Source organism: Falco rusticolus, chromosome 4, assembly GCF_015220075.1.
Source record: "Falco rusticolus isolate bFalRus1 chromosome 4, bFalRus1.pri, whole genome shotgun sequence".
NCBI classification, from domain to species: domain Eukaryota; kingdom Metazoa; phylum Chordata; class Aves; order Falconiformes; family Falconidae; genus Falco; species Falco rusticolus.
The window spans coordinates 59,248,108-59,259,284 of NC_051190.1; the positions used below are offsets into that span (position 1 = coordinate 59,248,108).

Below are 11,177 nucleotides of genomic sequence, written 5' to 3' on the forward strand. Positions count from 1 at the left end.
ATTACTGCAGAGAAAATGTACTTCATTATACAAGTGCTTGAGGAAGATTGGTGCTCATCAAGCTAACAGCACTTGATCAGGCTGCCTCTGAAGCTGGATGCGCCTGGGTCTCGCTTGAATAAATGCAAATGACTGAAGTCACATGCACATTAAAATCCTGCAGTGAGTTGCCTGATGTCTCAAAGAACCCCAAAATGGACAAGAAGTAGTTGGAAGAGCCAGTGGCTCTACAGTATTGCCAGTCCTAAAATATTACTTACAATCAGCAGCAGCAGCTCTTGGTTTTTCCGAGCTGCCTGCCTGAAGTGTGATCAATATTTCTTGAGACACTTCCCCTGTACAGGATCGGGCCCCAAGCAGAAAGGTGAAGAGAGAGTGTTGCCCACCAATTTGGGGCCAACCTGGGCAATTTTAAGCATTTAAAGGTGTCCTTTCCCTCTGTACTTGCATGAAGCAGTGGTGGCAGCAGTGATTGACAGCTCCATCTACGGCCCCTCTACAGAACCCGGTGGGAGAGAGGAGGTCTGAGCTGGGTGAAGGGGGGCAGCAAATGAACCCCCAATGCCTGCCAGTGAAGGAAAGGATGGTTGGTGTCTGCAAGCTTCATCCAACTTATTTTGGCAGTGCCAGCGCACCTCAAAGACAGGCTCCTCACAGGAACCCCTCCACCAGAAAAATACCGTCTTTGGGGAACAGAGTAAACAGATGTAAATTAGGACAGGTGTGTAAAGGGAAAACTCCACTGACCTCTGTATTGCTGCCCAGTTTTACTCACAGGAGTAATCGTGCCCGATTAGTGACATGCTTGCTGGGCTTGTTCAAAGCTCAGCTTAGTGCAGCAATAGCTGCTGTGCAAAGAGGGAGGTGGAAACCAACTGCAGCTTCCACCTCAACCTCAAAACCCACCCACACAACCGGCACAACCTCTGCACATTATTATTGCAGAGCCTGGTCTCCCCTTCTTCAAACCTGCCCTGCCTTATGGTGCACATGGGAGCTGCTCGTCCCCACTGCCGTGGCATGCTCACAGCCCCGGGAGGGTGTTTGGCCCCAGCGTGGTGCCATTGCCTTTGCTTGATGCCTATTTCTGTTTTAGAGACGGGACACCTGGCAGCCAGATCGTAACAGAGAGATTTGAAGTGACGTGGGAGAGCGTCATGGTCAGCTCTCACAACGCCATCGTGCTGAAGTTTGATGGCCGCGGGAGCGGCTTCCAAGGCACCAAGCTGTTGCACGAGGTTAAGAGGAGGCTGGGCCTTTTGGAAGAGAAGGATCAGCTGGAAGCTGTCCGGTGAATGACGCTGTTATTGAAGAAATTAATTCATTCATTATAATTAACCCGAGACTGTCATTATCCCTGGTTGCTTTAGTGGTGTAGGGTGGAGCAAGGAGGTGGGAGGGAAGGACGATGTAGTCACACAGCTGTGACCAAGTGATGGCATGTAAGAGAGCTCGTGCTAACCAGTGCAGAGGAGAAAAACAAGCCTTAAACAGAGCTAAATTACAGCACGCTTATCTGTATCACTTGTTCAAAGCCTATTTATTTTTAGCTCTGTACAGTCATACAGCTACAAACAAGTAAGCCTGAATTTCAGCTCCCACATTAATTTTTGCTGGCTTGGTAGTTGTAAAAAAATCCACCTTTAAATGTAGTGGAATGAAGCTGGGTTAATTAGCATTGATAATATACAACTGTGGGCTGGCTTCAAGGGCGGTGGGTTGGCTTCAGGGGCGTGGGTTGGCTGATGTAGATAAGGTGCAGCTGTGGCTGGTTAAGTTAAGTGGTTGAGAGCCAGTGAAGAGAGAGCAGCCAAGGAAGAAGTAGAGAGAAGAAGCAAGAGAAGAGAGGGTGGGCACTGGATGAGGTGAGGAGAAGGCAGCAGAGAGACTAGCATGAACAGTATGCTGGTATGAGGTGGTAAAAGACCTTGTTGCAGCTTGATAGTTTGGAGAGTGCTGTGACATTTAAAATCTTAAACTTTTTAAAACGGAAAAAGACAGTGCAAAACCCTAAATGTCAAGTCCTGTCATATTAGGTTTATTCTGCACATGATAATACTAAAAACACTATTAGAGTAGTGTCATAGCATTGGCTTTATTGTGACTTTCAGAGGCAGTGTAGCTTATGTGTTGCCATTGCTTGGTCAAGGCCAACTCAACAGGTCACAGGATTAAATAGAGGAGAGACTCGTGTGAGAGCAGTGTGCAGCAGCGTGATTTAGGTTGTCTACATCAAGTGGGAATGGCTTTAAACTGAAAGAGGGGAGATTAAGACTAGATATAAGGAAGAAATTCTTTACTGCAAGGGTGGTGAGTCACTGCCTAGAGCAGCTGTGGCTGCCCCATCCCTGGCAGTGCCCAAGGCCAGGCTGGACGGGGCTTGGAGCAACCTGGGCTGGTGGCAGGTGTCCCTGCCCATGGCAGGGGGGTGGGAACTAGATGTGATTCTTATGATTTTTCCACGGCCATCCCAAATTCAAGCTGACAAAAATCACACTATGTTTGCTATATCTAAGGGGAAAGAATTTTTAACCCATTTTTTCTCCTCTCTCGTGTTCTAGGACCATGCTGAAGGAGCATTACATTGATAAAATGCGAGTCGGTGTGTTTGGGAAGGTAATGTTTTTCCGTTGTTCCTCTGTGCTGTTCTAGTTTGCTGATGTGGCTAAGTAGCTGGGCTAAATCCTGATTATTTTTTTTTTAATATGTCAGTGATGGCTTTTTTATTATTATTTATTTTGAGATAGACTGCCTCTTGCTCAGAGATGTTAAAGATGAAAGTTTCATTTTATCAGTGCATTCATCATTTTTTTTAAATTAACTTCCAAGTGCAGAAAGTGACTATTTGTCAGAAAAATAATGTTGGATAATTAATTATTTTTTTCCCCTTGCAAAATTTCATTTCATTTTCATCTCGTCCCTTAAGACCTATGGGAATGTGGCTAGATCTAGTTCATGTCGTACAAATGTACAACAACAATATTGATTTCTGAGGGTGATTTGCACCACTGTGTGCCCAGCTGGGAAACAGCAATTGCGAAGTACATGCGGTTTGAAATGAGAATGGGACTGTGAGTAGAAATTGTTTATTGCGGGAGATGCAGGCTTAGAGCAGGCAAAGAGAGCTGCACATACAGCAGCATCTCTGCAGGGAATTGTTAACAGGCTGGCGGCAGACGCTGAAATTGTGATGTCCATTTTAAATAACGAAAGACTGGGGTGATATTTTGGAGAGGTAACATACCTGATCAGATGTACAGCCATAAAGTGGGGTGAAAAGAGGCAAGCTCTTAGGCACCACAGCCCTGCTGCCTTCAGGAGAGTGTAATGAGTACAGAGCTCATGTTCAGCCGCATCTACCAAAGCTGGGGCAATGCCCCTTGTTTTATATTTTCAGGGCATGATGTTAAAGACTCTACAATGGCTGAAAGTTTGCAAGGTCTCAGCTGCCCTGTTTCTGTACCCAAAAGCAGCATCACCTCACACCAGGACCACTGATGCCTCTGTCCCCTTTGTGTTCCAGGATTACGGTGGCTACCTGAGCACTTATATGCTTCCAGCCGGTGAAGAGAACCAGGTGTTCGCCTGTGGAGCTGCTCTTTCCCCACTGACAGACTTCAAACTATATGGTAAACCCCATCCCAGAGCCCACAGACTCTCTTACTGACCACAAATGATGTTTCTGCCTTATCCTTTCCAGTTTTCTTTCTTCCGCAAGATCCTGCCTGTTTTGTACTGTGTGTTTTCTTAGGACTAGCCATAAATCCTTCTTTCCCCCTCAAGAGCAATTCTGCTGGCCCCTGTGGGACCAGCAATGGTGGTGAGAGCAATCAAATAACTTTTATTACTTGCTTCTTTTAAATAAAGAAGAATTGGCTCTAAACCCCTCCAGCCTCTGCCACCAACCTGCACCACTGCCTTGAACGTGCTTCTTTCTTGCCTGACCCATCCACCCATGCAGCCTGTGGTCCAGTCTCCCTGCCCCATCATCTCTGTGACGGCAACATCCACTGCACATGGTGGTCCTTTCTCTCAGGGATGCCAGTTCCCTGTGCACTTAGTGCCAATGAAAATCAGGGGACTGCCGTGAAAGTCAGCGATGTTAAGCCAGCCTTCAGGTCCTGTAAAGTTATCCCCGAGACCAATGGGAACTTGCAGTCAGTTGTTGATGGAGATGGTCCCACGTGAAAGGAGAAAGGGGCACAACAAGATAGTGCTCTTCTCTTATATCTCAATTGCATTTAGGAGAAGAAAAAAAAAAGAAAGTCTCTTCTGTGACTGATTTAGAAACCATAAGCTCATGGTGATAATGAAAGACTGTAGTATCATACATATCCTTAGTACATTTTCAAAAACTTTTAGAAATATGGCCTCTGTAATTAAAGCAATGTTAGAAAATAAAGTCTTTTTAACATTTGCAATGTTTGACTCGGAAGCACCAGTGTACTCACTTATGACTGAAAAAGATGTTTTCATTTTTTCTGTTCTAGCTTCAGCCTTTTCTGAAAGATACCTGGGCTTGCATGGGATTGATAACAGAGCATATGAGGTAACTGCGTGGACACTGTGTTTCCCTGATAAAACATGAATTGGGTTTTAACTCTTTAACTCCGTGTTAGGATATGCAGGAGAGACTCGCTAGTAAAACTGAAGGTGTCCTTCAGCCTGCTTACTGCTTTTCTTAAGAGTAATAATGGATATGTTTTTTATTGATTAGCCTTCATGTCTGCCTCTCTAAATTGGGTAAATACAGTTATTCCAGTTTTACAGATCGAAAGAGATAATAAGGATGAGTGGCTCAGATGCCCAAGTGGACACAATGTCAGGACCTCCTTTAAAGTTCATCCCAATGGCCTTGCCACTTTCATTCTCTTTGAGATATGATTTTTGACCCAATGTCAAGTGAAGCTCAGCTTCTCCTGGCTTTTTTTAAAGTAAGCACAGATGTGATACTTCAGGTAGGCAGAACTCTGTACCAAAATTGAACAGGACATGGAAAAGGAGACATGGCACCAGTTAACAAAGATACTATTTAATATGTGTGATGGGATCATTCGGTTCACATGCTTTAATTACTTGGAGGAAAATCCTAGGAGTAGTCACACAAACAAAATTTGTTATAGATAAAACCTTGTTAAGTTTGCTAAGTCTTGTCTTCAGCTAGAAGACATGAAGGCAGCAAAGGTTTGAAACTGTTTTCTTACAGAGAAGGCAGGTGGCATCCTATGCCCCTGCAGCAAAAGTTTTTTTCCTGGTCATTTAAACACTGAGTCCAACATCTCCCAAATCTTGCACTCATGCTCATTGCAAACTCTGAAGGCAGGTCAGTAGAGGTGAAAATATTCCAGAAATGAGAGCTTTGAATTGTCACATGTTCTTTGTATATTGAAAAGTTGGCCTAAGCAAATAGTGGTACTTTTGGTTGATTTGGGATTGACTGCTTGGAACAGCACCAGAGCTCTCTGCAGAGCGTGGCACTGTTCCAGGCTGGGTCCCTAACTGATACACGTCTCCTACACACCATAGTTGAACCACAAATTGCTCAGGGAGAAGAACTGCTCCTAACCTGTTGGCCAGACATTAGCTTTATGGAGGTCACGAAATTAAAGACCTGATGTAGATTCCAAAAAGCATGTATTGTGGTAGGTGACATCTGGGGCAGCAAAGGAGCCATATAGGGGGAGAACAGAGCGCAAGACATGTACACACCATCAAAAGACTTAGGCATCACAGCCCGCAATCTGGGGATAAGAGAACTCATTAAATCAAATGATATAGGGAAGTTCAGAGGCATCCTTGCAAATTTTGCAAACACTTGCTGACTTCATGCAGTGTGGAGCTGCAAGAAAGCCAGAAGAAGCCTGCACCCAGCAAAACTTCCCAAAACTTGCCTCCAAGGAAACATGAAGGGCACCTTCTGATGTTCAGGGCTGCTTCACTTTTTAAAAGAGGAGAGACACATTTAATCTGTAACCTAAAATGACAGTGACCATATCTTAATAATACATACCAATGTTTTCAGCCTAATTTAATCTCTGTAGCCAAACATGGAAGGTCCTGTTGCTGTTGGAGATGCTTTAGTCTATCTTCTGTGGAAACAATGTAGGACAGTGGAGAGATGAAAGTAGGTGTAAGGTAGAATTGATACAAGGGTGTCTTAACTGAAAAACACACTAACTCACACAAGTGAACCAGAGCTAGGGCACATGAATTTGAACAGGGAAGGAAACACAAATTTAAGGTGAGGCAGGTATTCTTCCCTGCCCCCCTATAAAACAGTAACATCTGTGACTTGAGACACACATTCCTTTTGCCACTCCAAGACCTTTCTGGAGTCCTTTGGAGTCTCTTTGAGACTTGTGTTCTTCTGAACAATACGGCAAAAGGGGGAGAATTCCTTCATTTCTCTTACCCTGTACTGTTTGCAGTCACTCAGGTTTGTATTTATTTCCCCCGTGCATTTGAAAGACAGTTTGGGGCAAAGGCATTCTCAGCAGCGGACACTTGAACTGAGTACCAGGTCCTCCCCCGGGCTGTCAAAGCTCTTTGAGGTTGGCTTTCAAAGCATACTAAAGTCACGCCAGCTCTCTGAAGAGTTCTTAGGCATAGGTACCTGGGCACACTTTTCATCAGTGTTTTGCATTCACTGGAAATTTGCTTTGACATTTTCCATGTGTTCTGCAGTTCAGGCTTTTAGTGAACATTATCAATACAGATGAGGGTCTCTGACCCCTTCCTGCTGCTGATACTGAGCCTTGAAGGACAGGGTGGGTGTCTATTTTACTTCTAGATGGATTCAAGTAGCCAAGAGAATACGCTGTGCTGGTGCCTGCCTGTTATCCTTGTGATGAAGTATCAAACGGAATGGAGCACTTCTATATTTTTTTCCATAAAAATTGCTAATTTCTAGCAAGATTTTTAACCTTATTGCAACCTTTGCCTTCACAGATCAACAAATTAGCACACAGAGTCTCATTACTGAAGGAACAGACGTTTTTGATCATTCATGCTACTGCTGATGGTAAGTCAGCTCATCATTTGAGCTCATTATATGTTTGGGATGGCTTTGATTTTTCTTAATTAAATTTGCCTCTTTAATGATTGTAATCTGTTTTTACAGAAAAAATCCATTTTCAGCATACTGCGGACCTTATCACACACCTAATTAGGGCAAAGGCTAATTACAGCTTGCAGGTACAGTATGTGTTTCCTTTTTTTCATATTTGAACAGTTATTTCCCAGTTTGATCTCAAGCTTCTGTTGTAAAGCAGACTTTGAAAAATCCAGTTGGAAACTTAGGCTGGCATTAGAAATAGCACTAGTGTATGATGTGTTCCTGTGTGCTCCTGTGCTTATTTGATACCACTATTTTGGTTTGGACAGTTGAAGAACAACTATTAAATTACAGTAAATTAGGTTTTGAGAGACATATCTCTAAGGAATTGATGCCTGTTGACTTTCTTTAGGAACAACAGGCCAAATTCAGAGTTGCAGGGAAATAAGGATCTAAATTAAATCAACCATAAACATCAAGGAGAGAAATGTCGCTTAAATCCGACATCCCGCTGTGAACGACATACTCTGGTCTAGAAAACTCCTCTGTTCACCCAGTTACATCTCTGATTTGCTAAATGGCCCATGTCCAAGCCAGTAAAGCTTCCCAAATGACCCCATCCTCCAGCCACGGGGATGGTCCCTACCCTCTGCCACATCCCAAGCCACAGCCAGGAGAGTGCCAGTAGCCCAAGCTCAGTACACACTATGGACCATGCTACAACTCACCTGTATAGACGGTTGTGTTGCAGTGCCCAGGTCCTAGTAAAGCTTGATTTACTGAATACCAGCTCCCTCTGGCTGCATTTCTGCGGAGCTTCATGTGATGAGTATGCTCACTCCATCATGCTCCATCATGCATCAAGGCAGATAGGACGGAGCACAGGCACAGGCGCTAAGCAATGAGGCCGGCTTGGATTTGGTCAGTGCTACAATGACTGCACATTTCCCAGTGCAGGAGCATGAGTTCACTGGAGCTTGGAGGTACCAACGGGCCTGATGCAGATCAAAGGTTATTTGAAAACTGAATGGAGGGCTGAGGGATCTGTATCTTGGATTGAGGTGCTCGGAGCAGCAGTGAGACACCTCAGTCCTGCCTGCAAGCATCCACTCCTAGAAACTCATTTTTCCCCCTTCAATATCCCAGTCTAGACAACCTATTACGATCCTCCTTTCCTTCAACCTATGCAGAAGTTACCTGTTCCATTTAAATGGAAAGTTGTGCTTAAACTATTTAATTTCTAGCTTCCCACATCTTTTCCATTAAATTACTTCCCCAGCAAGCTTATCTTTTTTATTATTTTTTTTTTACTTTAAAGCCCTCGTTTTAGTTGGTAAAAACCTAACACCACTTCGCTCCAAAGACTTTTGTGCGGGTTTTTTTCAGTTTTCACAAGGAGCAAGCACTGTTATTTGTAAGCGTGTTCTGGTTCTGCTTACCCTGAATTTGTTCAGAATGGAATTAAATGGAAAATCCTCCCCCCAGAAAAAGTTCCTTTTGAAGGAAGGTGCCAGTCTGAAAGCACTGCGGTGCCTGAATTAGCCTGGACCTCATGTGTGCCTACAGGAAGACGCACAATGCTGAGGAGCAGCAGAGCTCAAGCTCCAGGTGTGGGTGGCCAGTGCTGAGACTTGAAGCTGCTAACGGGGTGTGTTTGCCTGCTCCTTTGCAGATTTACCCTGATGAAAGCCATTACTTCAGCAATGTAGCACTGGAGCAGCATTTGTACAACTCCATCGTCAACTTCTTTGTGGCGTGTTTCCAAGTTCAGGACAAACTGCCCATAGCCCCACTGAAAGAGGAGGAGGACGACGATTAACTCTATTTGTCCGTGCGAAGCACAAGGCAGATCTCTCTAACAATATGCAACTGGATCATTTTCCTGAAGAAACAGATGTTACATTGTTAGCATGTATTTTGAAAAAACAAAACAAAACACTGAAAGCAGCTCATCTGCTTTACTTGACAGCAACTCCTTCCTAAATGGAAGAACATTAAGCATGATGAACTCAGCAGAAACTGCTGTCTGAAATTAAACCATCACAACCAACATCTTTTTCTTTGTGTTTTTTCCTTTTCTTTTTTTTTTTTTTTTTTTTTTCTTTTTTGGTTGCCACAAAGTGACTTCTAGCATGAAAGTGGTAAGACATTGAACTTGAAGGAACACCCCAAGAATCCACTTTGAGGACTGGAAGATTTAATGTCTCTCTACATTCAAGCAATCAAGCAGTAGCAGTGAAATCCATCATCCATGTTAAGGTTACTATAGTTAGCATCACACTGTGTCAGAAAAAATCTAACCTAATAGATGGAAAAGATTATAGCACAATTATTTTAAAGGATACTGATTCATACGTATTTGCCTGCTCTTTCCCATGTTCAGAAGGTTTGTCGTTGCTACAGGACATACAAACTCAGTTGTGTGAAATACCACTATAGTTACGCAATCTTTACTTTCCTGTAATTATTTCTTAATTTTGTATGGATTTCATTGGGTCTCATGCTTACCTTATTAGCTTCTGAGCTTGCTCTGGATGGGGAAAAAACATTCACAGATGTAAACAACTCACTTTAGACCTCAGAGGTCTAAAGAAGCAATAGGAGTCAAGGTACCCAGATATTAAAGAAATCTATTAGAAGAAAGCAAAGGAAATTTCACTTATTTTCCCTGCATAGCCTTTGCCTGCAAGATTGAGTATTTTCTTTGGCAGCCTTGAAAAATATGCACATAAATAAGCTACATCAGCTTAACTGAGATATTTCTATTGTATTATATTAAAACATACGACAGTCACAATTGTTCTTTTTCTTCTTTTAGTGTTGGAACAATTGGTGGCCAACCAGTTGGGGAACGGCTAGATGATGCTATGGTAGCAGGACTTTGTACCAGATACTTTGCAGATCATCTCATAAAAGCATTTAAACAGAACTAATGTGCAGAGATTTATTGCACATGCTGTCTGCAGCTTTGTTTTATTCCAGGTCAATGATTAGCATATTCCAAACACATTTAATTATCTCTTCTGCTCACACCAGCTTTGCCAAACATAAAAGAAAAAAAAAGGGGGGGGGGGGGGATTTTTGCTTTAAAATATCTAACACTTCATTATAGCGGTGCAAAGCAACTTCTAAAACTTCTTGTGAAAACATATAACTCTCAGAAAGAAATCCAGCCTTCACTCACTTCCACTTACTGCGTCATAAGAATTTTGACTAGTGTCGCTCCTTGTAAAATATTATGACCAAATGTACAGCCAGTATTAATACTGTATATTTCATTTTGTTGTATATAAAGGAATGTAAGTCAGTTATCCGTCAGGTCCCCAATCCAATATTAGTCTTGTGTTCAGCATGCATGCGATAACACTTCTTTGCTGATCAGGACTCTTTAGAAGTACTAGCTTGGAAATATAACAATTAATGTAATTTCTCTTCCTGTTTTGACAGCTTGAATGTCAATGCCAGTTTCTACTTTTTACATAGTACTGTGGGTAAACTCACATCCTGACAGCAATGATGATGTCTCCTTGTGTTCTTTAGTGTGTCTTTTTTATTATCTTTATTTTAAGCTTTGAATGTTGGTTGTACTTTGACTACCATAAAAAAAATATATTGATAAACCACAGAAATTACCTAGTTTGGTTTTGATTATCTTCTTTAATTTACAGTGCATCAACATTGTGTGAACAAGAACTACTGTATAAATCTGCTTTATCTGGCAAAATGCCAAATAGACAATAAGAATGCTGCGTGTCCAGATTTTGCTACACTGATCAGGCTCAAAAGCCTGAAATGAACTTGACCCAAGAAATGTAAAAATCTGCTCTGTCCACAATCTTTTGTAGAGACAACTTTAGGATGTGGCATGGTAGTGTTTGTTCATTCATGGAATAAAACATTATTTTACCACCCTGGTTGCTACTGCCGTTATTTAGCATTAAGTATTTAAATACGCATCAAGTTGCTAGAAATGCTGTTCCGGGTTGAACTGAACCCAAACTCCAGGGTGCAGGTCAGAAAGATGAAAACAAGTCTTTATAAATCAATACGCATCACCATTTAGTCTGCCTGTAAGAACCTGGGTAAATGGTGTCACCATGGTAAATGGTGACTGCTTTGGGGG

General features: G+C 42.6%; 1 protein-coding gene across 2 annotated transcripts in view; it reads left to right on the plus strand.

Annotated features, from left to right (window-relative positions):
• DPP6 (dipeptidyl peptidase like 6) overlaps positions 1–10,965 on the plus strand; it is a 422,788-nt gene extending 411,823 nt beyond the window's left edge. For both annotated transcript variants that reach the window (XM_037385816.1, XM_037385817.1), the window contains exons 20-26: positions 1,097–1,291; positions 2,562–2,616; positions 3,524–3,629; positions 4,491–4,549; positions 6,949–7,021; positions 7,121–7,194; positions 8,727–10,965. In XM_037385816.1, the coding sequence (XP_037241713.1) occupies positions 1,097–1,291; positions 2,562–2,616; positions 3,524–3,629; positions 4,491–4,549; positions 6,949–7,021; positions 7,121–7,194; positions 8,727–8,873 (709 nt within the window). In that variant the 3' untranslated portion in view covers positions 8,874–10,965. The remainder of the gene's footprint in view (positions 1–1,096; positions 1,292–2,561; positions 2,617–3,523; positions 3,630–4,490; positions 4,550–6,948; positions 7,022–7,120; positions 7,195–8,726) is intronic.
• The last annotated feature ends 212 nt before the right edge of the window (positions 10,966–11,177 follow it).